The following is a 25884-nucleotide window of genomic DNA, read 5'->3' as shown; positions in this document are numbered from 1 at the left end:
CCATCAAAGCACTGCATCCTCTAAATAAAACATCTCGGGTCTGGCAGGCCCGGGGAGGAGATGGGGCACCTCATGCAGGACTGGCCCAGTAGCCTGACGGGTGAGGTTTCCCAGAGAGAACTTGTGGGGACTCAGAGGCCCGTGGAGGATGGAAGGCGGATGGCGAAAGAGGCCTGTGGATTCAGGAGCCAGAGGCAGAAAGAAAGGATGTGTTGAGGACAGCCAGCCAGCGTGGGAGATGGGGCTCCAGGGCAAATGACCTCTCGGAACAGGATCCCACAAGGCCCAGCAGAGCACCCCCTCCCCTACCAAGAGCAGCCATCGACACAGGGTCCTTTGTCCCAGCCTCCTGATCCCTCGCCTGGGTGGCTGGGAGCTGAGAGCACCCAGGGAGGAAGGAATGTCCTGCTGAGCACGTCCTGCCTTCACAGGCTGAGAGGCAGCTCAGTCCCCACGTGGCCAGCCTGGCCCTCCCTCCCCCATATCCTGGCAAGGCCAGGGCACCGCCTGTGGGGTCCCAGGCTCAGGGCGAGGCACCCAAACATGCAGGGGCCAAGTTCCAGCTACTCATGCTGAGGTACAGGAGGGGAAGGATGGGGGTTCTGAGGGGCCAGGGCAGGGAAGAGGGACCTCAGGGCACCTTAAAATCCGACAGCGAGGCCATCAGCTCATCCAGCTCCCTGGTGGCAGAAGAGGCGGAGATGCGTGTCTGCTGCTGGCTGGAGGTGACTCGCTGGGGGCTGCTCATCTCGCCCTGGTTCACAGTGATGGCGGGGCTGCACGCAGGCATGGCATCAGCGGGGACCCCAGAGGCCAGCCCGTGCACCCCCAGCATGTCCCTCCCCTCCCCAGGGGATCAACAACTCAGCTCTGACACTGGGGTCCTGCCACTCCCAACCCCAGGGAAGCCCACCAGCTCCCAGTCTCTCCTCGGGACGCATTGTTGGGAGGGGCTGCTGTCAGCCAGCAAGACAGAGCACTGAGGTGAGCTGATGGCAGAGAGGCAAGGTCAGCTCAAATGGCACTTCTTTCCAAGAAGACCAAGTCCAAGCCTGCCCGTTCAACAAGCCCCAGCATCCTGTGTATCCTCCACAACACTGCACGTACATGTGAAGTTGTTCCAACAACACAGTAACACCAAGGAGAGCTAAGACTCGGCAGACACTTACCATGGGTCCTGTGTGCACGTGCTTTACGTGTGTTATTGGGTCTCACCCCTACTGAGGTAGGTGGTCTTATTCCCCTTATCCCATTTCCCCTTATCCCATTCTACAGATGGGAAAACAAAGGCTTGAGAGACAACACTTAGTAAGTGCACAGCCAAGATGTGAACCCTATTGTGTGGCTCCAAAGCCTGTGCTGACAGCTGCTGGGCTATGGGTGCCCTCAGCGTGCACAGTGTCTGTCCTTCCTGATGGATAGTGGCTCGTTGAAGGCAGGCATGGTGTCTGCGTGACTCGTCACCATCCCCCAAGGCCTGGTGCAGGGCCTGGCAAACAACAGGCACTTCAGAGGGAACGGGTGACACTGGGGATGAGACGGCAGACCCTGGAGCATGGGACGGGCTGGGCGAGACCTTCCCCTGCCTGGGAGGGCCCAGTGGAGACTCACACGGGGCTGGGCACGGAGCTCTCCAGCTCATCCAAGAGACTCTCCACGCTGGGCCGCACGTCCTCCAGGCCCCGGCCTCCGTTCCGCTTGGGCTTCTCTTTGGTCAGTGGCCCAGCTTTGCCCCCCAACGGGCTATTATTCTCCGGGATGCCGTAGTGGGGGCTCAGAGCACCAGGCAGTGGGGGGCTTGAGTTGGCCTCATCTTGGGATAAGGAAAGAGAAAAGGTGCTCAGCCCTGAGCCCTGCAGGGATCCAGAGGCCAGCAGGTGGGCCTGGTGGGCCTGACCTAGTCCTACCTGCAGGGTAGCCTGGGGGGTTATGCTGCACAGCGTTCAGCTCCAGCAGCAGGCGGTCGAGTTCAGAAAGGTTGCTGCCCAAGGAGGAGCTCATGACGGTGGGTGAAGGCTCGGCCGACTTCTGCTTGTTGGGGAAGCTTTGAGAGGCAAAGGGAAGACCTTGGTGAGAGACGCTCCCCAGCTCTGGCGGCCCCCAAATCCTCAAGGAGAATAAGGCAGAGGGGATACAGCGTCTCCACCGGCCAGAGGACGGAGAGCGGGGAAGTGATGTGGCAAGAAGAGGGGAGGAAGGAAGTCTTGCTTCCGTTCTTGAACCTTCCTCAATGCAGGGCAATGTGAGAGCCAGCCCAGCTGCTGCACGGTGATGGCAGATAAGGCCACCAGGCCAGGTGAGAGGCCTTCTGCCGTCTAACCCAGTGACCCTTGAGGCAGAATCCCCCTCCCATCCAGCGCTGTGCCGTGCCTGTCCCTGGCCTCAGTGGCCTCTGCCCGTCAATGCGCAGGATTCCCAAGCAGGGGGAGGAGCTGGGCAGTACCTGTACACGTGCTCTTCCTCGCCAGCTCGGGGACACGGAAGGCCGACGCCGTCCTGGGGGTTGGAGGCACTGGAAGTTTTAGCACTGGAGCCGTACACGGGGGACGGGGATGGAGGCTGCAGGAAGGACAGTGCTCAGAGCCTCCCCGGGGAGGAAAAGGAACAGCCCGAGTCACCCCCGGAAGGCTCCTGCTCACAGCCAGTCTCACCAGGGAGTTTCCACACTCTGACCAGGAGACAGGTGATTAACACTTGGTCACTGCCCCCTCACGTGGCGGTGGCGGGTGGGGAAAGCCAGACGCTTCCCGCCTCTTCTCCCTACTTCCCTGATCGCTGGCTCCCCGAGCCACTGCCAGACAAGCTCCTTGTGCCCTGAAGCTGACTTCCGAGGCCCTGTTCCCACCTTACCTGCTGGTGGATGAATCGGGAGGTGCTGGGCTGCCACTGGTCTAAGGGGTCAAGGACCGTGCCATTGAGGGCCTCGCTGGACGGGGGTGGAGGGACAGGGGGTGGCACGGCAATCTCCTGGTATGTGTGGTTTCCTGTTGGGTACGAGTAGGGGGTCTCCTCAGACAAGAACACAGGCCGTTTGGAAATGTGGGAGGTCGTGGACTCCAAGTCTGCCAGCAGGGCGTCTGCAGAGAGAAGGCGTGGGGAGCGGGTAAGAAAATGGATCCTGGGGACGAAGTCTCCAGTGGCAGCGCCCTCCCTGCCTACACCCAAGAGTTAATGACTTCTGAGCACCTGCCCCGCCCATGGGAGAAATGACTAGCCTCAGGTCAGGAAGGTACCAGCCCAGACCAGCCTGGCTAAGAACAGCTCCCAAAGCTCTTCTCCCCAGCCACGAAGAAGGTGCTCTGGAGGTTCCTGGGGCCGCCCTGAGAGCTCTCCTACCTCTGGGAGCCGGGCATCTGCGTTCCCTTCCAACAGGGCTGTGCAGCTGGCTGGCTGGCCAGCCGGGAGTCAGAAGTACCTGCCTGGAACCTGCACTCTGACTCCGCAGGGCAAGGCGGAGAGAATGGGTGGGAGGGGCCCCACGTCACGGGGAGGGGCCTGGGCACTGCCAGGTCCCACTTAATTTCCAAGAGCTTAAGCCCGCTCAGCCCCCAGCCTGGAGGGGCCCCTGGGGTGGTACCCGCCCTCCTGACGAGGTAGAAGTCGAACCTCAGGCTCCAAGCTCCTCCTGAGAGCCTCGGGGCTGCTGTGAGAAGTGTGAGGGACAAGGCTGGTGCAGCGTTCACGCCCCCACCCCCCGCCCCCGTCAGCAGAGAGGGGCAGGACTGCTCTGTAGGCTGTTTCTGCGGAAGCCTGGCAAGCAGCCTGGCCCCAGAGGCTCCAGGGCCCCACTATTCTGCTTTTAACAGCAGCAAGGGAGCCGAATCAGCCCTCAAGTGCAAGCTTCCATTACCCTGGCACTAGGCAGCCCGCAGGGGGCCCTGCATCTCCCCAGTCCCCAGACAAGAAGGGTACAGCTGGAGGGGTGGGGGCAGGAGCTGCTGATCCTGCCCTCCTGGGACCCTCAACAGCCCCACAGCCTGGCCCCACATGCCATGCCCTCGTTCCTGCTGTGTCACCGACTAGTTCACTCTCCCCCCGCTGCTGGCCTGCTGCAGTGGGGGAACTCGGTCCCTGGCCCTTGTGATAATAACCACCAGAAAGCAATGGCTGGATCATGGCCGTTTACTAGTAACAGGCACTGTGTTGGGCACGTTGCATACGTGATCTCAGTTAATCCTCCTAATACCCCATGAAGTTGGAATTCTCACCCTCCCTTTACAGACGGGGAAACCGGCTTCAAGAGGTGGTGGGACTGGCCCCAAATAACAAAGCCGGTAAGTGACAGGACTGACTCCTCAGAGGCCCCAAACCCCAAAAATCTGCCCTGCAAGAGGCTGCTGTGATCACAAGATGGTGCCAGATTTAAACAGTACAACTTCCTGAATGACGGGGCCCAAGCTCTGAGAGCTGCCAGTCTGATCCTTCCTGGTGGCCCTGTCCCCAACCCCACCCCTGCTCAAAGGAAGTAAGAAAGAAGCAAGGGCCTCACCCAGGGCCTGGGTCTGTGGGCCCACACCTCCCAGCTACGTGCCCTGATGTCCTACCCCCAAGGCTGGCAGCACCTACCCCAGGCTCCTACCCAGCTGATCAGAAGCTTGTTCCAAGGCCTGGGATGTCTCTGACTTCCAAGGAAGGTCAGTTCCTGCAGCCCCCGACTCCTCCAGGTCCTTTGGAAGAAGTCTGACTTCCTATCTCTAGCAAACCGGAACTAGAGGGAGTCTGTGTGTCTAGGTAACAGTGGAAAAGGAACCAGTGTCCAGGGCCAATCCCAGTGGCCTCTCCACAGCCACACCTGCTGCCTTGGCTTCACAAGGCGTCCTGGCTTCCTCTGGGCCCAAGCCAGCAGGAGGGGTGGGGTCCCTCCTTCTCCATCATGGGCAGAGCCAGCCCCCAACAAGTGCAAGTCCAGTAGGGGTAACAAGGGCAGCTGCCATGCCTGAATGCCCACCACGTGCCAGGAGTTTCACCTGTGTCACCTCTCTTTCTCCTCACGATACCACTAGCACAGATGGCAAAACTGAGGTTCAGAGAGGCAGAGGCACATCTCCACACTGCCTGAGCTGGCTAAAGTGACACCGCTGGGACCTGAACTCGGGTCTCTCGGGCTCCACTCAATAGAAGACAGATGGTTAAGCTTCCTTGTCAAACCTTCTGAGCCAGGGACACCACCAGCCTCTGCACCAAACACCTTCTCCCACCTCACTCATGACCTGACTGCAAGCCTGGCTTATTGGTTCACGGATGGATTCTGGTTTATGATTTAAACAGGCTCTTTTCAACACAGATACATCTGTTGGTCAAAAGGACCAGTCCTGGGGGATGGAGAAAAAAGATCTGTGGAGTCAAGCCAGACCTGAGTTCAGTCCCAGCTCCTCTATCTACACTACCCACAGCCACAGAGCAAATCACTTAGCTCCCCACCTCACAGCACTGGCGTGAGCTTTATATGGGATAGCAGATGCTATAGTACACGGGAAGCTGCAAACACCACACCTCAGGTGCTTTGTGAAATTCAGAAAAAGATTTTCCTCCAAGGAGGTCAGGTTGGGTTGCAAAGTGCTGACTTCTCCTAAGTTCTCTATGGGTAGGATCTGGGCAAGACAAGAAAAGGGCAACCTTGAAGAGAAAAGCAAAAGCAAAGTAATAAAGTAACATTCAAAGGAAAACATTTGGGGACTCCCCTGGTGGTCCAGTGGTAGAGAATCCACCTTACAATGCAGGGGACCTGGGTTCAATCCCTGGTCAGGGAACTAAGATCCCACATGCCGCGGGGCAATTAAGCCCACGTGCCACAACTACTCAGTTTGTGCGCCTCAACTAGAGAGCCCGCGTGCCGCAAACTACAGAGCCCACGCGCCCTGGAGTCTGCGCGCCACAACTAGAGAGAGAAAACCCGCGTGCCGCAACTAGAGAGAAGCCCGCGCGCCGCAACGAAAGATCCCGCATGCCTCAACTAAGATCCGACACAGCCAAAAATGAATAAAATAAATAATAAATCTTTTTTAAAACACCCCAAAAACAGAGTGAAACATTTGGGGATGTCAGAGAGTGGAAGCACACCACTGTCCAAACTTGTGTCTGAGTGAGAGTTAGGACGTGCACAGCCACCGGTTCTGCGGTGTAGCTTCCTCCTCTCTCTCCATCCTTGATCTTTGCTCCGTGATAGACAGGACTTGGTGCCACTGTCCCACCAAACCCCTCACAAGCGCCTCAGGGGAGAGCCAGGAATGCAGGAGGCAAGGAGGAGTACTCGCAGGCCTCTACTTTGGATTCCTACGGGTGCCGAGGCCTGCTCTCTCCCCAAAGGCTGCAAAATGGTGATGGGCCAAAGTCTCCTTGCAAGCTCAGCAACCTCCTCACCGGCCTGAGTGAACAGAGGTGGCAGATGGAGTCCACTTGCAGTCCACAGTGGGGGCGGGGGTGGGGGGAAGGTCTCCAGTTTTCAGCTACAGTTACTGCCTGGTGCCAGCTCTGAATACCCTAGGGGCAGGCTCAGGATTCCTTCTACACATACCCCGAAGAAGGTGTCAGAGAAAATGGTGCCGCTGGAACACACCCTCTCTCCCACATGTTTGGAGGATGGCTTCCATACACACAGAAGCAGTAAGCAGTCAGGGCTCACTCATTCAGCCTAAGGAAGGCCTCAGACTTCCTCAGCGTCGCTCCACTAAGCTTCTGGGTCCAGGCCTGAGACCACCGGAACAAGTCAGAGCAACGAGGACCACCCTAGTCACCCTGGGGAAGAGCTCTCTCTGGGGCTTCCCAGCCCCTTGCTGGAGGAAATCACCCTAGATTCTGCAGGCGTTTTGCCTCTCCAGACCAGCGGATGCAGGCTCTGTCACTTCCATCCAAGAAGAGGGAAAGCCCAGGTCTCTGGGAGCCTATCCAGTGTATGTGTGGAGAGGGAGAGTTCTCCTTTCGAAACTGGGAATGGGGGAGTTAATGCAAAGTTTCCAGTCCACCAGAGGCAACCAGCTTGTTGCGCCCTGGCAGCGAAGGGGTGCAGACCGTCCTCCGCTGCCCGCCAGAGGGAGCTATTGGCCCGTCGGCTCTCCGCCACGGGGAGTAACCGAAGGTAACCTCTCGCAATCACGGAATTTTAGAGCCAGGGAAGACCCGGGAGCCCCCAGCCGGCCATGGGTGCACCGGGAAAGTTTCAGTGCCAGGGAATGCCTGACTGAGCTGGAGGGACGGAGCAGGCTGTGAGGAGGCGCACAACGACGCCGGGGGGCCAAGCCTCTGGGCCGTGCCTGCAGCACACATCATCTGAAGGCGTGACTCAAGAGTGACACAAGAGACAGATACATGCCCTAGCTTCTAGTGCCCAGCGGCTGCACCTAAGCAGCCACTCAGAGGGGTTGTGGCTTCCACTGAGAGGCTGCCCAGGAGCAAGCGGGTGGGTGGGCACAGCGCACGGGGCCAGGACAAGGTGAAAGGCCCTTCCCTGGGCCCCAGCAACCACCGGCCGAGCACAATCCTGAGGACAGGGTCGGGGGTGGGGGGTAGCCGCTGGCTCTGCAGCCCTGAGGGGGTTAAGACTCAGGTGCCCAGGCTCTCTGTGCTGGGAGGGAGGAGACTCGGGGGCCAGTTGGGCTGCATTCCAGGGCAAATGCTGCAGCTGCTCCCCTCATATTCCCAGACCAGCTCAAGTGCCCAGGACGGAGGGAGCCCCAGGCCCCCTCACATCCCCAACATAGGGGATCTCCGCCAGACTGAGGCTTGGGGGCCTGGGTTGACCCACAGACACACGGCGCCCAATAAGAAGTTAAAGAGACTCAACTAACCACCTCCACCTCCACCCCCAACTGGAGTATAAAGACAAGTCAAGCCTCTTTCACAAGCCTGGCTTCCTCCTACCCAAGCCCAGCAACTTCTTAGTATGTGATAAAGACTATCAAGATCAGAGACCTAGAGTTGGATGGACGCCAAAGAGAGTGAGATAAAGGGCCATCCAGGATCCCTCAAATGTGGCGGGGGGGCGGTTACCAGAGTGATTTCATTCTCCCTCCCAGGCTCTGAGGACACGAGATGTTAGAACTCACACAGGGGAATTCTGAGTCACACAAACTCTGCTCTGTGGCCAAGCTGCTCGTCCAGCTGCTTAACTGCTCTCGTACCTCGGTTTTCCTGTCCGTCCAATGGGAATTCCACCACCTTACTCACAGGAGTAAGGATTACATGAGAGAGTGGATATAAAGTGCCTGCTTTAGCACAGTCCCTGGAATAGAGCACATGCTCAGTAGATGGAGTTCCCTCCCAGAGAGATGGTTAGCCCTGGAGGGGAAGGAGAAGAGCGCTTCAACATCCTGAAGGCAAAGGATGTTGCAATCCTAGATCGTCAGTTAGGGGCACCATTCTGGGGAAAACAAAGTCACCATGGAGAAGCCTGCCCAGCAGATCTTCATGATGGGGCAGGTACATGTGGGGCATCATCCCATCCCAGAGTTCACAGGCTCCCCTGCCACACCAGCGCTAGGCCGATCTAAAAGAGGTGGGGTCCTTTGGCCACCAGGAAGACCCCAGCTTGACATGCCTTATATTCTTGATACCTAGCCTAGAAGAGGCCCACAATAAGAACAAGGCTCAGCTCACCCACCTTCTTTCTGCAGGCCAATGTAACTCAGCTTTCGCAGCTCAGGCAGGTGTTTCCTTGGGAGCTGAGAAGCAGAAGGAAGGTGTAGCAAACACTGCCCTGAGAACTCCAGCACAGCCATAAGGGACTGCCATTGCACAAGGCCTTCCCAGGCCAGGGCCAACTGTACATTCCCTCCATTTATGGTGAGACCCAGACTCTAACAGAGACAGCAGCAGTTTGGTGAGTCCCTTCCCCACCAGACCTGGAGAAACCCAGCCTTTCAGCCTGCCTACCTTGCTGGGTTCAGAACTGTGGGCAAGAGAGGTTTCGGCCCCCCTGCTGACCACCTGCGCAGGCTTGGTGGCCTCAAGTGTCAGAGCAGAAGCTGCCCAGCCTCCATACAGCTGCCCAAGCTCAGTACATAAGCAGTGAGCAGGGCTCGGCCCTTCCTAAGGAAGGAGCTGTGTAAACAGCAGGACCGGCTCCCCTCTACGGGGATGGTCTCATCTCAGCCCCTTTGCTGAGACTCTTCCAGATTAGGAAGGAGAGCAGGACGAGAAGGCGTGTCTCCCCCTCCCCCAGCCCTGAGCACATGAGCAGTTAGAGCAGAGGTAATCTAATCCAGGGCAGGAGGGCACTTTTACATGGTGAGTAACTCCCCAGGAATGGGGAGCTGGGTATATTTATCCTGATAACTGTCCTGGGAGGAAAGACAGATCTGTGACCAGTAAGGGCCAATCTACAATTTAGGCCAGATCTGCTCTGCACTACCCAGCCCGGGGACCCAGGGCCTGGACACCGACTAGGAACTCAATCTCCTGAAGGGCCTCCCCTGCCAGTTTGGGTTCTTGTCAACCGACTGCCTCCTCTCCAAGAATTAAGGGGCCCTGTCTATCTTGCTTGATGCCATATCCCCTGCAGGTAGAATGAATGGCTGAATGACAGCGGGACTATGAGGACGAGGAAGATGGGGAAGGAGCCATGAACAGAGAAAGTTGCCAGTGCCAGGATGCTGTGATTCCAGGCCCAGCCTGCTGGGTGCCTGTCATCGGGTCGGGCATCTTCTCTAGCTGTAAAACGGGCAGAACCCAATTTGTTCCCATGCCTGATAGCAAGCTCTGAGGAGGAGATAACATAATTTCGGGTGAAATTTACACAGAACCTTTCTGGAGCTCTTTGGAGTTTGTCTAAATCCAAGATACTGCTATTATCTGAATCCCAGACAGCGAACTGCTCTCCCTAAGGGGATGGAGGAGAAACAATCGATACTGGAGCGTCATTTAAATATTTAATAGCAGTGCCTGGAGGTTATGAAGACGCAGCCACCATTCTCCTTCGCTGACTCATGCCTCACTCAACAGGAACTGCAATTTTACTCAGCCCTGAAGGAAGTGTGGGCTGGGGGTGACACAAAGGAAACCAGGGGAGACGGCCAGGAGTCTTCCAAGCTGCTGCTCTGAGAGGTGGGAGGCGGCCCTTTGGAGGAGGCGTTTCTTGCCTGGGCTTCCCACATGCCTTAGGAGGGCGGTTTCCTGTCTGCCCTTCCTTGCAGGGGCTGACACAACATGAGTGTGTAGGCAGGTTGGCTCTCTTCACTGGGTGCCTGGCTGGCGCCCAAGGTCACAGAGCACAGGTAACCAGAGACACGAGAGAATAAAGGCGGAAAGGCAACTCCAGAGGTCACCCCGAGCTCCAGGCAGAAGCCCAACTGTGCCAGGCCCCATCTGCACTGGGCACCCACACAGGACCCCCCAGTGACCAGGCCCTGGGCCACGGCGGCTTCCCCATCTGATGGGGCTCCAGCAGGTTAAGCAGCAACAGGTGGGAGAAGCCACCCAGGTATACTTTGCACACCTCCATCCCCCCAAGATGGGCCCAGCAGCAGGTCCAGGCTGACTGGACAGCGGAGTCTCATTTCTGTTGTAAATAACTCATCTCTGGGTCCGGGATCAGCGGGCCCCACCCTCCTCCAGAGGGCCCAGAACCCAGTGGACGCATTTCATTGGTCCGATTTCATCACCTCCTCGGGTCACCCAGAGACTCTGGACTTTTTTAAGGTCGTGTCTAGGGTCCAACTCCAGGCCCACCCCGCCGGTTCCTTCAAAGGGTAAAACGTGGATTTACATACAAGATAGACAGCATTGAACCCAGGCAGCTCAGGGGCTGGAATTTTTCTCAGCTATTCCAAATCCACCCAATCCATTCCTGCAATCTGGGCTTTGTGGCAAGTCAGTCTGTTGCAGAGCAGGGCGGCTCCGGGGGCCTCTCACCCCTGCTAATCATCAACAGAGGTTAGGAGGGGCTTAGAAGTGAGTCATCCGCCCTACAGAGACCCAAACAGAAAGTTCAAAAGTTGGCCTGTTCCAGGAATGAGCTGTAGTCTTTTCCCGATGTTTCTGGATTTCATAGCACTACTTACCCCCTCTTGACCAGTCAAGCTCTGACTAATGAACACGGCTCACGGTGGCCACAGGACAGGTCCGTTCTTCCCCATCTCCGGCAGCTAGGCCATTTCCTGACCGCACTCTCTCTTGCCGGTCTTCCCCGGTTCTCCTACAGCACCTGTGATATCCTGCGGCCCTCTTCCAGCTCCCCACATGTCACTGTCACCAAGTACCATCCGTTCTTCCTTCACGGGGCCTCTCCCCTTTACTTGCCTCCCTTTCTGTCACAGGAAGCCAACAACTTAGACTGGCATCCGAATCCACGCTCGGCCCCTTCTCGAACTCGCCGGCAGCGCCTGCCCTGCGCTCCCCCATTCTAACCCTTGCAGCAGACGACAGCAGTGTGAACTTGAAAGCTCACCCCTTCTGTGCGCGTCCACTAGACCGCTTGCCCTCTGAGGGCAGGAACCTCCTCCCCCCTTGCTAGATCCACAGCGCGAATACCCTCATGAGCCTCTCGGACAGTGACTGGACGTTTGCCAAGCCACAGAGAGTCAGAATACTCAAGCCACCATGACCCTCTCTGCCTGCAGAACGAGATCGGAACCCCTGGGGTTGGCATTCTGGTCTTGAGCATCTCAGAATACAGCCCCAACTGGCCTTTACCTTCTCGGTCCGCTCACTGCAACCTGCCATTCTGGCCAAATTGGGCCCCCTCTTCCCTTTCCCCAGCAAAGTGCCTTTATTCACAGCACTGAACATACCTCCCACCCCCATCATCTACAGGGATATCCACACCCCCAGGGGGAGCGTGGAGGCCAGGGGCACAGGTAAACCCAGAACACCTTCTGAGGATCAAACTGACTCAGAAGCAAAAACAAAAAACAAAAAAAAAACTGACTCAGAAGCAAGAAATTGAAATCACTGCCGTAAATTAAAAGGCTACTTTATGGAGCCAGGTGCAAAATGCAAATGAATTGTAAGATAAGAACTGAGGCTTCAGAGAGACCTTTTTTGTACACGCACATGGGGGCTTAGGTGACATTTAAACAGCCCCACAAAGCCATCCTGTCCATACCATAGATCTGTCTTCCCATGTGACGTTGGGAGCTGGGACAATCACATAGCTCTCTCTATACCCCTCCTGGCATCCCAGCCTGCATGGCAGCGTGGCCGAGTGGAAAGAACGGGTCTTCAAGTAGAGAGGGGGACAGGTTCAAATCCACACCACTCACCAGCCTGGGTGGCAATTCTGGGCTTTAGTTACTCAGATAGCTCATAGAGCACAGGGTGAGTAATCAATGAAAACGTGTGCGAAAACCACCATGGCTGGGGAGAGCCTCCCAGGCCTCCCGCTGTGACACAAGGAGACACTCGGGGAAAGAAACCCACATCATCGCATCATGGCATCATTGCCGACTTTCATCTCCCTAAGGATGGGAGGGGGAGGAGGCGGAGCCAGGGACTGCGGCCAGGAATCTTGGGAGCTGTGACAGGTCTGTCACTAACTCGGGCCTCCTTGCTGAGCAAACCACTGACCTCATCCCTCTGTTCCTTGGGTTCATTCCAAGTCCTCCTCAGAGAACATCAGCTGAGCCCAGAAGCCTCCAACTCACTCCCTAGCAAGGACAGAGGCGAGAGCAAGAAGATACAGGGCTCCAACACCCCCCAGCCCCATGCCAGCTCTGCCACCTGCTGGGAAGTCACTGCAGTCTGAGAGCTCTGTGGCATTGAACCTGGCATCTCGGCAATAGAAGGAGCTCAGTCTCTGACCTCCCAGAGCAAGCCCAGGGCAGAGCAGCCTTTGCTCCTGCCACTGAGGCTCCGAGCCCTGCAGAGTGCCACAAAGGAACGTAAAGACAGGGCCGCGTGACCAGAAAGCAGCTCAGACAAGGGGGCACGGGGAGAAACGTGCAGGCCTCACAACCCCATTTTATAGATCAGGACAAAGAGGCTCCGAGATGTCTGATGAGTACGCTCTGCAGCCTGGCGGAGTCCCCCACCCCGGCGAGGACAGCTCTGCCTGACTGTTCTTTCCATGACACCCCACTGGGAGAGGAACATCGCTGTCAGCAGCTGTCCCTCATTCTGCCTGTCACCACTCTCCACACTCCATTTCCAAAGCACCAGTCTCCAGAGCCCCTCGAGCAGTCCAAGAAGGCTGGCCACTGGGGTGCCCCTCCACCCTGGCCTCTGTTGGGGCCCTTGCTCTGGGCCTCCCTTCCTGTCTTTGCCCCTCAGGCAGGGCCCTGTGCCACAGATGAGCCCCTAGTGGTGGCACGGGGAGCTCCATGTTCTAGGCTAACTTGCTGCCTGGTAGGTCTACTTGCAAGAGTGTTTTCCACCCTGTTGCCCATCCAAACAGCATGATGCAAGATGGGGCTGCCCCAGGCGCTGACCTCCGCCCTCTTCTTATCTGCACAGATTGAGGAGCCTGGGCCATCGTTCTGGGGCACAGTGGCTCCCCAGCCTCCACCAGAATCAGGCAGAGGTGGCAAGAGAATCATCAGGAGACAGACTGGCAGTCAAGGCTCCACTGAAGGCACCAAACAGCCAACTGAGGGAGGGACAAAGAATCTCTCGTACGATGTACGATCAATCAGCCTGAGGTGTGCCACCACCTGTCCTTAGCTAAGGATCATAAAGTATGGACATCTATTTATTTGCTTTCGCTGTTTTTTCTGTGTGTGTGTGTGTGTGTGTGTGTGTGTGTGTGTGTGTGTGTGTGTGTGTGTGTGTTATGCGGGCCTCTCACTGTTGTGGCCTCTCCCGTTGCGGAGCACAGGTTCCAGATGCGCAGGCTCAGTGGCCATGGCTCACGGGCCCAGCCGCTCCGTGGCATGTGGGATCTTCCCGGACCGGGGCATGAACCCGCATCCCCTGCATTGGCAGGCGGACTCTCAACCACTGCACCACCAGGGAAGCCCTGCTTTCACTGTTTGAAAATAAGTTTAAGTGGGTTCATGCCTGTCAGCCCACCCACATGTGTTCCAATATGCTTTCCCGAGGGAGAGAAAGAGCTGGAAGGTGCTCAGAACCCCAGGCAGCACTCTCCAGAAGAAGGATGGGCAGCTCGTGATGCTTATCTGTCACGAGTATCATCTGGAGGGTATGACACTGCAGAACACTGTTGGAACCACTATCTGAGATAGTCAAGAGCAGAGAAGAAGGGGCAGAGGGGGCAAGAAAGAGCGAGGGCCAGTGGCCCCCAGTTGACCCTCAATTACACTTTCACTTCCCTAGAAGTATCTATGCCATCCAGCCCTGGTCTTCCCAGTTTCACAAGTTTGGAAGCCATCTGCTTGGTTTGGGGCAAGACAAAATTCTCGGGCTGCCTGACTGACTGTTGGTACCTCCCGAGTAAGGGAGGAGCCCCAAGTCTTGGCCCAGTCCTTCCCAAGCTCCCCACACAGGCCCTGGTGGGATGGTGTCGCTGATCTACAAAGGAGAGATGCTTCCAGCCATTTCCTGAGGAGGTCAAGACAAATTTCTCTGGAAGTCCATATCCTTGCTGACTCTCTGCACTGGGAATTCGGCCTCTTCCTGGACAGGGAGGGAGCAGATGGAGGCCACAGTTCTCATGACTTTGGCTAACAAGAGTCACACTGGGAAACCACAAGAGAAAAAAAGGAGGAAAGACCTGCCTGAAAGTAAAAGCATCCAAGGACTGTCAGTCTCACTGGCAGGGCTCACATGTAGGGACATCAAGGTACAGAGGAGGAGGACGGGGTGGGAAGAGAACCAAAATAAGCCCCTGTAGTCCGTCACCTAGAAGCCTACCAGCCCCAGAACTGAAGCAGAGAGCCAAGCAGATGCCAAGCCTCATGGAAGAACTGAACAGGGTGGTCTGTGCCCCGGGGCTCACGTGGCAGAAAAGGTCCCAGGGCTCAGCTTGGCTTGGCATGGCTGGCCTCCCTCCACCATGCCCAGCTGGTTACATCAGGAGATTGGCCAGGGTGGTGGGGAAAGTATCCATCTCAGCCCTACTTTGGGTTTTATTGGAGGAGACATCTGGGGCTCTCGGGAATCCAACCCAGCAGAGCCAGGACAGATGGCAAGAGCGGTACCCCCCCAAGCCCCCCCTCACCACAACTGAAGAAAGCCCACGTGCAGCAACGAAGACCCAACACAGCCATAAATAAATAAATAAATAAATAAATGTATTTATTTATTTTTTAAAAAAAGTGCAAGTCTCCTTATGGTTACCAGAGGAGAAAGCAGGGGAGGATAAATTTGGGATTAACAGATCCACACTACTATATATAAAAGAGATAAACAAGGACACACTGTACAGCACAGGGAACTATATTCAATATCTTATAATAACCTATAATGGAAAAGAATCTGAAAAAGAAGATATATATAACTGAAGCACTTTGCTATACACCTGAAACATTGTAAAGCAACTATACTTCAATAAAAAAATAAAACTTAAAAAAAAAAGTGCAAGTCTCTGTCCCCATCCACCCCCTCCCTGTTGTACCCCGAACTGTGAGGTCTCCCTCCGTGGGCACCGTCCCTTGCAGGGAGTCGGGGGGGGGGGTGCCTGGTCCCCCCACTCCACTGTCCTACCCCACACGTAGTTGAGGTAGGAGCTGGGACGAGAGGAGTCAAGTCTCACTGGCTGTGAACAAAGACTCCTGTTTCCACGTGAGAGGGACAAACTTCAAAACCCAGGCTCAAAGCGCAGCTATGGCGCTCTGGCCTGGCGTCCAGGTCCTCTGAGGGAAGATCCCAGGGGTGGTGCCACCCTTAGAGCCAAGGGCAGTTCAGTGTGCAGTGGCCGACAGCAGGAAGTGCCAGCAGCCACTGGGGGTGGGGCTGAGCCCAGCCACTCAGGCCAGGAGCACAGACTCCCGGCGAGGGCAGATTTTACAGTTCCTTACTTGCCCACGCCTACCTACCCTTCTGGTGAAATAGGAACCACACATGGCTAAGGGTTGGCCCAGATAATCTTCCAAGAGCTCTTTCAAGTAATGAACTCTGATTCTTCTTCCAGAGGGGATTCTAGAGGCAGCAGGACCCGGGGAAGGGGGGTTAAAGGAGGCAACAGAGAATATGGCAGATGCCACCAGCCCTAGGCCTGCAGGCTGCATCCCACCACACAACTCCCTGGATGTGTCTGTGGGGTTTTTATTGGGTGCAGGATCTTAGTTCCCCGACCAGGGATCGAACCCATACCCCCTGGCCCCCTGCAGGGGAGGTCCCTGTTTGTGCTTTTAAAAGAAATCTGAGTTAGTCTTAATAAATTGAGAGATTTCACATGAAAGCCAGATTGTCTGGCTTCCCAGGAGCAGTCAGAAGAGCTACCAGTAGGGGTCTACTTACCTGCAGGGCCACCACTGGCTGTAGCATGAAATCTAACGCCCTTTCTTTTTGGCCCACTCCAACCATTCACAACACCCAGCGGCCTCAGCAAGTACGTGAGTTTGCAAGGAAATGCAGTGTGGGTTTTGTAGTTGGAAAACTTCTAAGTCCCAGCTCTGCCACTTGCTGGCACTGCACCTCTTTGAGCTCAGTTCCTACATCTGTAGACTGGGTATGGTAACAGCCTCTGACATCATAGGGATGGGGGAATTCCCCAGGACCTGCCTCCTCCTGTCCTTCCATCCCTCTCCCTGGGTGCCGCCTCACCTTTACCCGCGGTGGCCCCGATAATGTCTACAAACACCACGCTGGGCACAGAGGTGGCAAAAATACAATGTCTGGGGACTCTGCTGGTGGTCCAGTGGTTAAGACTCCATGCTTCCACTGCAGGGGCATGGGTTCAATCCCTGGTCAGGGAACTAAGATTCCTCATGCCACACGGCGCAACCAAAAAAAAAGTGACAAAACAAAACAGTGTCTGTCCCCACAGAGCGCTAACTAGTGGAAGATTGTCATAATCTGGGCCAGGGGGAGAGAGCAGAGGTTTTTTCCAGGCACAGGAAGGAACAGAGGCAGAGGTGAGACACAGCCTGGCAGACAGAGGGGGCTGGAGCTCAGAGCACAAGTCCCAGCTTGCGGGAAGAGGAGCGCAGGAGCTGTGGAGTCTGGACTTACAAGGGCAAACCGTGGGGGGGGAGGGAACGCAGGACCAGGCTTGCGTTTTACATCAGTGTGTGCAGGGGAGCGGGGAGGGAGGCGGGGCTTGACCAGAGGCAGCCCAAGAGTCACAATGCTCTAAATAAAACTAGGCGAAATCAAGGAGACCTGGTAATTGAGTGGCTATGAAGACAGAGGAGTACAGGATGCCTCCCACGTTTGTTTCCTGCGGGAGGACGGAACATCCACCAGATGAGATAGGGCAGGTGGGAGGAGAAGCAGGGCCTCAGGGAAGAAGGCGCACAGGAGAGTCAGGGTGACAAGGGCAGCGATCCAGGACAGGCAGAGCCACGGGGCTACCCAAGCCCAAGGACCTTTCTTTTCCCCTGGCCAAGCCACCTCTGAATCTCTCCGGGGCCCAGGAAGCAGAGGTTTGGGGAACGATACAGTGCTGCCACTCCTGTGTGCTCTGGCCCGGGTGTGGGGAAGCTGTGAACTACATGTAGCCAGCTCTGGAATTCTCAGAGTCCTCACCCCTCCCTCAGCCCACTCCTGCGGTGCCCAAGTCCAGCCCTGAAATCCAAATACAAAGCTGCCTCCATCCCCTGACAGCCCCCCTCCGGAAGAGGGGTAAAGTCAAGCATGTTATCACAGGAACCAGGTCCTTCCTGTCACACAAGCATACAGGCTCACCACTGGGGCCAGCGGGCCCAGGACACAATCTCAGGCCCCAAACTCTTGTGGAAATGCCCTTCAGAACTGGCCCAGGGCTCCACCGCAGCTGAGCCGGGGAAGAATTTGCACTGACAGAGCTCAACACCTAACTGGAGGATAACAGAAGACCCAGAGGCTGGCCCCACCTCAACTGCCATACCAAGGCCACCCAAAAAGGTCAATCCACTGGGGAAACAAAGGCTAGCGACTGTCCGTGGCCTTGTCGCTCAGGCTAAGTTTGATGAGTCTGTAAGATCCTGTTGGGACAACACACGGTGCCACAGCAGAGCCCATGAACTTATTAGCACATACACACAAAAGCCTCCTCCCTCCGGGCCTTTGCACATGCTGTGCCGTCCACTCTCCTGTCTTCTTTTCCAGGCTAAATCCTTTCTTATCCCTTGAGACTCATCACAGTTCAGTTTCCTTTTCTGCAACACGAGTATAAAAAGGATCCGTTCTACCTACCTAAATAAATAGGAACGCGTGGTTTCTATGCTGGGGGGGGCGGGTCTCTTCTGTAAGAGATTTCCAAATCTTATTATGGAAAATAAACATTTTGGAGGGGGCGGGGATTCCAGCTTTTTTATTTTTCTCCTTTTACACAAAACAAAGGAGAAATAATACAGGATTAAAACTGCAAAAGTAGTTAATTGGTAGAACACATATACACAAAAAAAATCCAAAAAAAAAAAAAAATCCAGATAGGAAGAAAAGCCTGCTTACAATGAGGAAACACACATAAATTAAGGTAGTTTGGGGACTTCCCTGGCACTCCAGTGGTTAGGACTCCACGTTCCCGATGCAGGGGGTACGGGTTCGAGCCCTGGTTGGGGAACTAAGATCCTTCATGCTGCATGGTGTGGCCAAAAAAAAAAAAAAAAGTCAAACATATGCTACATGGGTGACACTGTTTATAGCAACATTGAAAGGGAGAAGACAACACTAATTTAGGGACAGATACACCACAATGTACAGGTTTTACAGCATTTTCTGTAAGAGATTCCCAAATCTTATTATGGAAATCCTTATGATTTATATAAAGGATGAAAGTGTGGGGCTTTTCTAAATGTCAAGACTCCAGTTAAAATAAGCACACATCAAAGAGTCAGCTTAGGGTACCATTTCCTCCAGGAAGCCCTCCCTGACCACATTCCTGGCACAGGGCTCCAGGTCCCTTTCCTTTGAGTTCCCAAAGCACTGTGCACATCCCCTATGACAGCACATATCAAACCAGTAGGAACTGTCTGCCTGAGTGCCTCTGTCCCACCAGCTTGTGACAGCTCATTAAGGGCAGGGAGTCTGTCTCCATCCATCTTTACCTCCTTGCATCGAGCAGAGCCCAGCCCCACCAAGCCCATCTGTTGCTGAGACCTGCTCACCACTGCAGTCCATGCCATTCCGGGCTTCTGTCAGCGCTCAGTACATGCCAAGCACCATGTGGGCGAGCAACACATAAGCACAGGGCCCCAGCCCTCCCTCCTCTTCTATCCCAGGAAATTTCCCTCTACTGTGATCTAGTTACCTCTCCAACCGGCACCACTCCTGCCCTTTAAAGAAAAAAAAAAATCAAAGGAACACTGCACAAGACTTTGTGGCCTGAGCAGAGCAGCCCCTGGTGGTACATAAGGTTTCAACTCACTGTGTGGCCTGTCTGGCTTCCTCTGTGGGTGGGGGAGGGCAGGTCAGGGAAGGGGGCTGGCTCACAAGAGTGAGGCAGCTGGCGGGAATCTGGTACCCGGGCAGCCAGGCCCTGGGGCTGGTGGCACTTTCACTTGGACCTGGAGGGGGAGGAGGAGGGCAAGGAGGAACAAGGAGCCCCAGCATCCTGCAGATTGGATCCTGTCACACCTCTCCCTGTGGGGCAGAGGAGCAGGAGATGGGAGCTGGAATGTGTGGATTTTCTGAACCCTGGACCACTGGAATGTGTTAGCAACACCAGCCATGGGGCTCTGTAGTTGAAACAGCTGGTAGCATCATTGATTATCACCACCAAGCCACAGATGAGACAGCCAAAAAGCACGCACGGATTAGCGATGCAGAGGGAAGCTCCACAGGCAGGGGAAACTCGCCAGGAAAAGAAAGGACGACAAGTTTTTGGATGAGAAGCTGAAAGAGAGAGGAAGGGAAAAAAATAATGTTTTGCAAACATTTTTGTTAATTTCTTCAGACTTAAAAAAAGCCCTTTTTACAAAGGAACAAAGAGTTCCAGAAATAGTAAATTTGCGGGTAAATGTAAAAGCCTAGCAACATAGTGTGGGTTTTATAATATAAGTAGAAGTAAGATTTATGACAACAATAACACAAAAGACGGGAGGGGAGAATGGGAATATCTGTACCGTTGTAAGGTTCTTACATTATATGTGAAGTGGTTTATGATTTGAAGGTAGACTGTGTTAAGTTAAACCTGTAAACCATACAGCAACCGTGAAAAAAAAATAAACCAATGAAGTATAGCCAAATAAGCCAACAGTGGAGATAAAATGGAATCTTAAAAGATACACCATGAATCCAAAAGAAGGCAGGAAAAGAAGAAAGAATAAAGAACAAATGGTAGAAACAGAAAACAAGTGGCAAAATGGTAAACTTACACCCAATTGTGTTGATAATTACTTTGAATCTTAGAAGGTCTATACACTCCAATTAAAAGGTAGAGATTGTCAGACTGGATAAAAATGCAAGATTCAAAATAAGCTGTCTAAGAAAAACACTTTAAATATAAAGACACAGATAAACAGTTCCTACCAGTTTGATAGGTATAAAACAATGGAGAAAAATATACCACACTCACACTAATATCAAGAAAGCTGGAGTGGTTCTGTGAAAATCAGACGATGTGGACTTCCAGACAGGAATATTATTAGAGATAAAGAAAGACACTTCATAATGATAAGAAGTCAATTTGTCATGAACATGTAATAGTCCTAAAGACATACACATCCAATAACTGAGCTTCAAACCAGATAAAGCTAAAATCAATAGAAATGAAAGGAAAGAAAGACAGATCCACAATCGTAGCTGGAGAGTTCAACTCTCTAACTGACAAAGCTCAGTAACTGAGAAAAAAAAACTTTCAAAAGGAAGCCGAAGGAAGATATAATCAAATAACCCGAAAGTTGTAGAGCAGCAGGACAGAGAACCCACAGAGGGCTGAAGCAGAAGTGGCTGGGGGACACCAAGGAGCAGGAAAGGCTCCTCTCTTTTTTCGGGGCCCACAGACCTCGCCCAGAGGGGAGAGAGACATACCAACTGACACTATACTTCCCAGGGGTTTTCACTCCCTGACAAATCTGGGTGGGAGGGCGGTGTTCACACCTGCCATGCATCTGTTTGATTCGTTTCCTCAATCACTACACTCCCAAGCACACTGTGATACACACACACACGAAATACACACATGCACACATACCAGCCTGTCTCCCTCACCTCCTCCCTCTCCAGTGGCATCTCTGAGTGGGAATCAGAACAGTCTACAGGAATCAAAGGGGGCTGTATGGGACAGTGGCTTACAGCAGTCTCTGGATTCCAATCCCAGCTCAGCCACTTACCAGCGATTCACTTCAGGCAAGTCACTTACCCTCTTCATGCTTTAGCATCTGCATCTATAAGAATACCTACTTCAAAGGGTTGTTGTGAGGAAAAAAAATATATGGTAACGCAAGTCAGGCACTTAGATCTGTGCCTGGCACAGGGTAAATGTTATATTAATGCTGGCAACTGGTATCCCAATTATGTAAATACATATGCATTGAAGAGATTATACAGAAATGTATAAAAACAGTTACTGTGGTTATCTCTGGACGATTATCTCCCTGAGTTTTCATTATTTCCTTCTTTGTGCATCTCTGTACTTTTTAAGTTCTTCTGCAATGAATGTGTATAACACTGATAATCAATATTAAAGAAAAGTTAAATATTAAAAGGAACATGAATATAATTAGTCCTTTTCATAGGCATTTACAACAATATAGTAAAATAAACTTTAAAAACAATGAGGAAAACTACTATACATAAAATAGATAAGCACAAGGATTTACTGTGTAGCACAGGGAATTATACCCAAAATCTTGTAATAACCTATATTGGAATATAATCTGCAAAAGAAACCCCAAAGAACAAAAAACTGAATCACTATGCTGTACACCTGAAACTAACACAATATTGTAAATAAACTTGAATTAAAAAAAGAGAGGAAAGGACTTCCCTGGTGTTCCAGTGGTTAAGACCCCATGCTCCCAATGCAGGGGGCCCGGGTTTGATCCCTGGTCAGGGAACTAGATCCCACATACCACATCTAAGAGCCCACATGCCACAACTAAAGATCTTGAATGCCGCAACTAAAGAACCAAGTGCTGCAACTAAAGAACTAGTGTGCTGCAACTAAGGAAACAGCATGCCACAACTAAAGAACCCACATGCCCCTGTGAAGATCCCACATGCTACACGGAAGATCCCGCACGTGGCAACAAAGATCCCACATGCTGCAACTAAGACCCGGCGCAGCCAAATAAATAAATTAATTAATTTTAAAAAAAAAGAGAGAAAAATAAACAATGAAGGGATATAAACATAAAAGGTTTGAAAACAGGTATTCAGATAAATGCTTGAATGAGAATGTTCATAGCAGCACTATTCACAATAGCCAAATTCTGGAAATAACCCAAATGTCCATCAACAAATGAATGGGTAAACAAAATGTGGTCTATCCATACAATGGAATATTATTCAGCCATAAAAAGGGATGAAGTACCGATACATGCTATGACATGAATGAACCTGAAAAACATTATGCTAAGTGAAATAAGCCAATCACAAAAGGCCAGGTATGGGGCTTCCCTGGTGGCGCAGTGGTTGAGAGTCCACCTGCCGGGGACACGGGTTCGTGCCCTGGTCAGGGAAGATCCCACATGCCATGGAGCGGCTAGGCCCGTGAGCCATGTCCACTGAGCCTGCGCATCCGGAGCCTGTGCTCCGCGACGGGAGAGGCCACAACAGTGAGAGGCCCGCGTACCACACAAAAAAACCAAAAAACCAAAACTCTACACAAAAGGCCAGGTATTGTATCATTCCACTTATACGAAATGTCCAAAATAGGCAAATCCATCGAGACAGAAAGCAGATTAGTAGCTGCCAGGGATTATGGGGAGGGAGTAAAGGGAAGTGACTGCTTAACGGATACAGGGACTCCTTTGGTGGTGATGAAAATGTTCCGAACTAGACAGAGGTGATGGTTGCACAAACTGTGAATGTCCTAAATGCCACTGAATTGTATACTTTAGAGTGGCTAATTTTACGTTATGTGAATTTCATCTTAGTTTAAAAAAAGTGAAGGGTATGTATATCACATGCATGCTTATGTATTTACAAATGTGTAGAAGATGGGTGGGTAAGATACATGGCAAACTGTTAACTACAGTTACCCCTGGTGGGGGAAGGAAGGAAGGACTTTCACTCTGTACCTTTTTCTTTTTTGTTTTTACAATAGGTATGTATCTTCTTTGACATAAAAACTTTTACAAAGTAAGTAACAATACTGGATACAAAATGGCATGAGATGGGCTTCCCTGGTGGCGCAGTGGTTGAGAGTCTGCCTGCAGATGCAGGGGACACGGGTTCGTGCCCTGGTCCGGGAAGATCCCACATGCCGCGGAGCGGCTGGGCCCGTGAGCCATGGCTGCTGAGCCTGCGCGTCCGGAGGCTGTGCTCCGCAATGGGAGAGGCCACAACAGTGAGAGGCCCGCGTACCACAAAAAAAAAAAACAAACAAAAAAAAAATGGCATGAGAAAGGTCTCTAGAAGAAAACAAGGCTTGAGGATACACTGTGGCAAGTGCGTGGTTCTAGAAATGAAGAAAACTAGGAAGCCGGATATTCCCAAGAAGGGCTAGAAAGAGGGAAAAAAGCACAGGCTTGTTCTGCTATGAAGTGTCCCAGGCAAGTACTTTCTCCTCAGAGGGTCTCAGTTTGTCCCTCTGTAAAACAGGTGGGTTGAACCTCATAAGTGATTTTCAAATGATTTTACATTTTTATTTTCAAATCTTTGAAAAACCACAAAACCCCTTTTGCAATTGCAGTCTTCAGTGGAAGCCCAATATATAAACAGATATGAAGTGAGCAGCTCTGACTGAAGAGGTGATCGGCAGAGACCCCAACCACAGGAGTGGGTGACATCCTAAGGCCCCTTCCACTCTAAGAAAGACTGAAGTCCAGAACCACAGAGAGGGGAGGGCTGACTGGTCACACGCAACAGAACATTTGGAGGAAAAATCTCACAGGCAGTAGAAGCAGGGAGAAGAGAATGGGCGGAGCCAGGATGAAGCCCAAGCCAGTGACGAGGAAAGGAGCTGCTACCGGCAATGCCATCAACAGCCAGCAACCAGCAAGCCCAGGGTCCCCCGGGGCAGATGAGCTGTGACACCCCTGGCCCCATGCCTCTGTCCAAGATCAGGCAGATAATAGCTGTCTCCATGTCAGAATTCCTACTGCACTAAGGGTGAAAACAGGATGTTTTGGAACAGATAATCACAAGTGACCACAGGAAGCATGACAACCACCTCCAGGTGACACTCCTCTTCTTCCCCAGCTTGTTTCTGGCATGGCTGCCTCAGCAGACCAGGCAAAAAGACTTCCAGTGCGGCTCTCCAAAGACAGAGAAGAGGCGGGAATTCTTGGAAATTTTAGGACAGGGCAGAAGAGACCATCTGAGGGGTTCAGACAGGGAGGAAACAAGGCCACCGAGCTATCTCAACAGCTCCCTCACCCCAAAGATGCAGCTAGGCTGACGCTCCTAAGGACGGTGAGGAAACCACACATCCACTTGTGAGGACATAGGACTTTCCAAGATGGGCAGCATGTAACCAAGCGAGCCCAGGAGGGAACCAGGTCAGGTCTCCGACGAGGCACGAGTGTAGTGTGCCAGGCGCCGTGGCCGCTCCTTCATCCCCGCCCCAGAGGAGCCAGCCCCATGCGGCTGTCCTGCAGCTCACCAGTGATGAGAACCCACCCCAGTCGGTCAGCAGAGTCCGGAGGGAGTCCATGGGGCAAATGGTAAATCCGGAGGAAACCAAGTGCAGGCTGTGGGACACTCCCATTTCCACCCAAGGAAGAGGAATATTCCTGGAAACAGAGAGCAAGGAAAAGCCTGGCCACGACTCTCTGAACCACTTCAAACCTGAATGGGGTCTGGGACTGACCCAACAGATCGGTTGCCCCTAAATGGGTACAGAGGCAGACAGGGGGCAGCCTAGGTACTGGGTCCACTCAGCTGACAAAAGCCACAGTTCACGGCCCAGAAAACCAAACTCTCCCTTGTTCTACTGCTACTAGGAACCTCACTGGCCTAGACCCATCCTGGGAGGTTTTGTAGATGTCACAGACCATCCTTTACAGCTTGCCTTGGCCAGAGGAAGGCCTGCGAGTTCTGGGAGAAGCCCTGCACTGATCCAAGAGCAGCTCTCTGGCCGCTCTCAAATTTTAGTCTTAGATGAGCAATCAGTATAAACCAAGCCACCAAACAACGTCCTCCTCCACCGCTTCCTCCTCAAAGCCACGGAAGAGGCTCAGGGGAAGCGAGATGTCACACAATCAAAATCCAACTTAACACCACCAGCACCAGAACATGACTATTTCACCTGCAGAGCAGAGCCCCAAACACTCGTCCTCACCCCACAGGGCCACGAAGGGTCCCAAATCACATTCTCCGGGGAGCTAACAGAGCTCAGAATCCTCCCCCAGGCCCAGCTAAATGGCCATCCAGGTATGTGTGCTCTAAATGCCTGCCACCAAGGCCACAGCAGACACAGGCAGCAGAGTTGTCAGGTGGAAAGGTGACAGAGAAAGCCAACCCCCCCCCTCAGAGCAATGTCTAGATTATTCCAGGGAATAATAATGATAATCGTTACCGTTTATTGAGTACTTTATAGCATTTCAGGAAATGCGCCTGTTTCACAGATGAGGGGACTGAGGCTCAGGGTATAAGGTGACCTGTCAAGGTCACACAGTTGGCAAGTGGCAGCACGGATACAGACCCAGGAGAGGAGGGGCTGATAGGCGAGCCTGTGTTCTTTCTGTGGCACTACGCTGCCTCCCCACCTGCCTGGAACCCAGAGGGTTTCTGGCTCAGATTCTCCAATGGAGGAAGTGGTTTGCTGGAGGTTCAGCATCATGGTGGGTGTCTGCAGTTCATACT

At 53.3% G+C, this 25884-nt stretch overlaps 1 protein-coding gene across 2 annotated transcripts in view; it reads right to left on the bottom strand.

Moving 5' to 3' along the window:
• PXN (paxillin) overlaps positions 1 to 25884 on the bottom strand; it is a 44886-nt gene that overhangs the window by 8894 nt on the left and 10108 nt on the right. For both annotated transcript variants that reach the window (XM_082853507.1, XM_082853508.1), the window contains exons 2-6: positions 2851 to 3077; positions 2444 to 2559; positions 1908 to 2044; positions 1612 to 1813; positions 641 to 776 (exon numbers count right to left, since the gene is read on the bottom strand). In XM_082853507.1, coding sequence (XP_082709633.1) covers positions 641 to 776; positions 1612 to 1813; positions 1908 to 2044; positions 2444 to 2559; positions 2851 to 3077 — 818 coding nt within the window. The remainder of the gene's footprint in view (positions 1 to 640; positions 777 to 1611; positions 1814 to 1907; positions 2045 to 2443; positions 2560 to 2850; positions 3078 to 25884) is intronic.

Source organism: Leucopleurus acutus (genome assembly GCF_964270905.1).
Source record: "Leucopleurus acutus genome assembly, chromosome: 13".
NCBI classification, from domain to species: Eukaryota; Metazoa; Chordata; class Mammalia; order Artiodactyla; family Delphinidae; genus Leucopleurus; species Leucopleurus acutus.
This window is presented reverse-complemented; position numbering and strand designations above follow the sequence as displayed.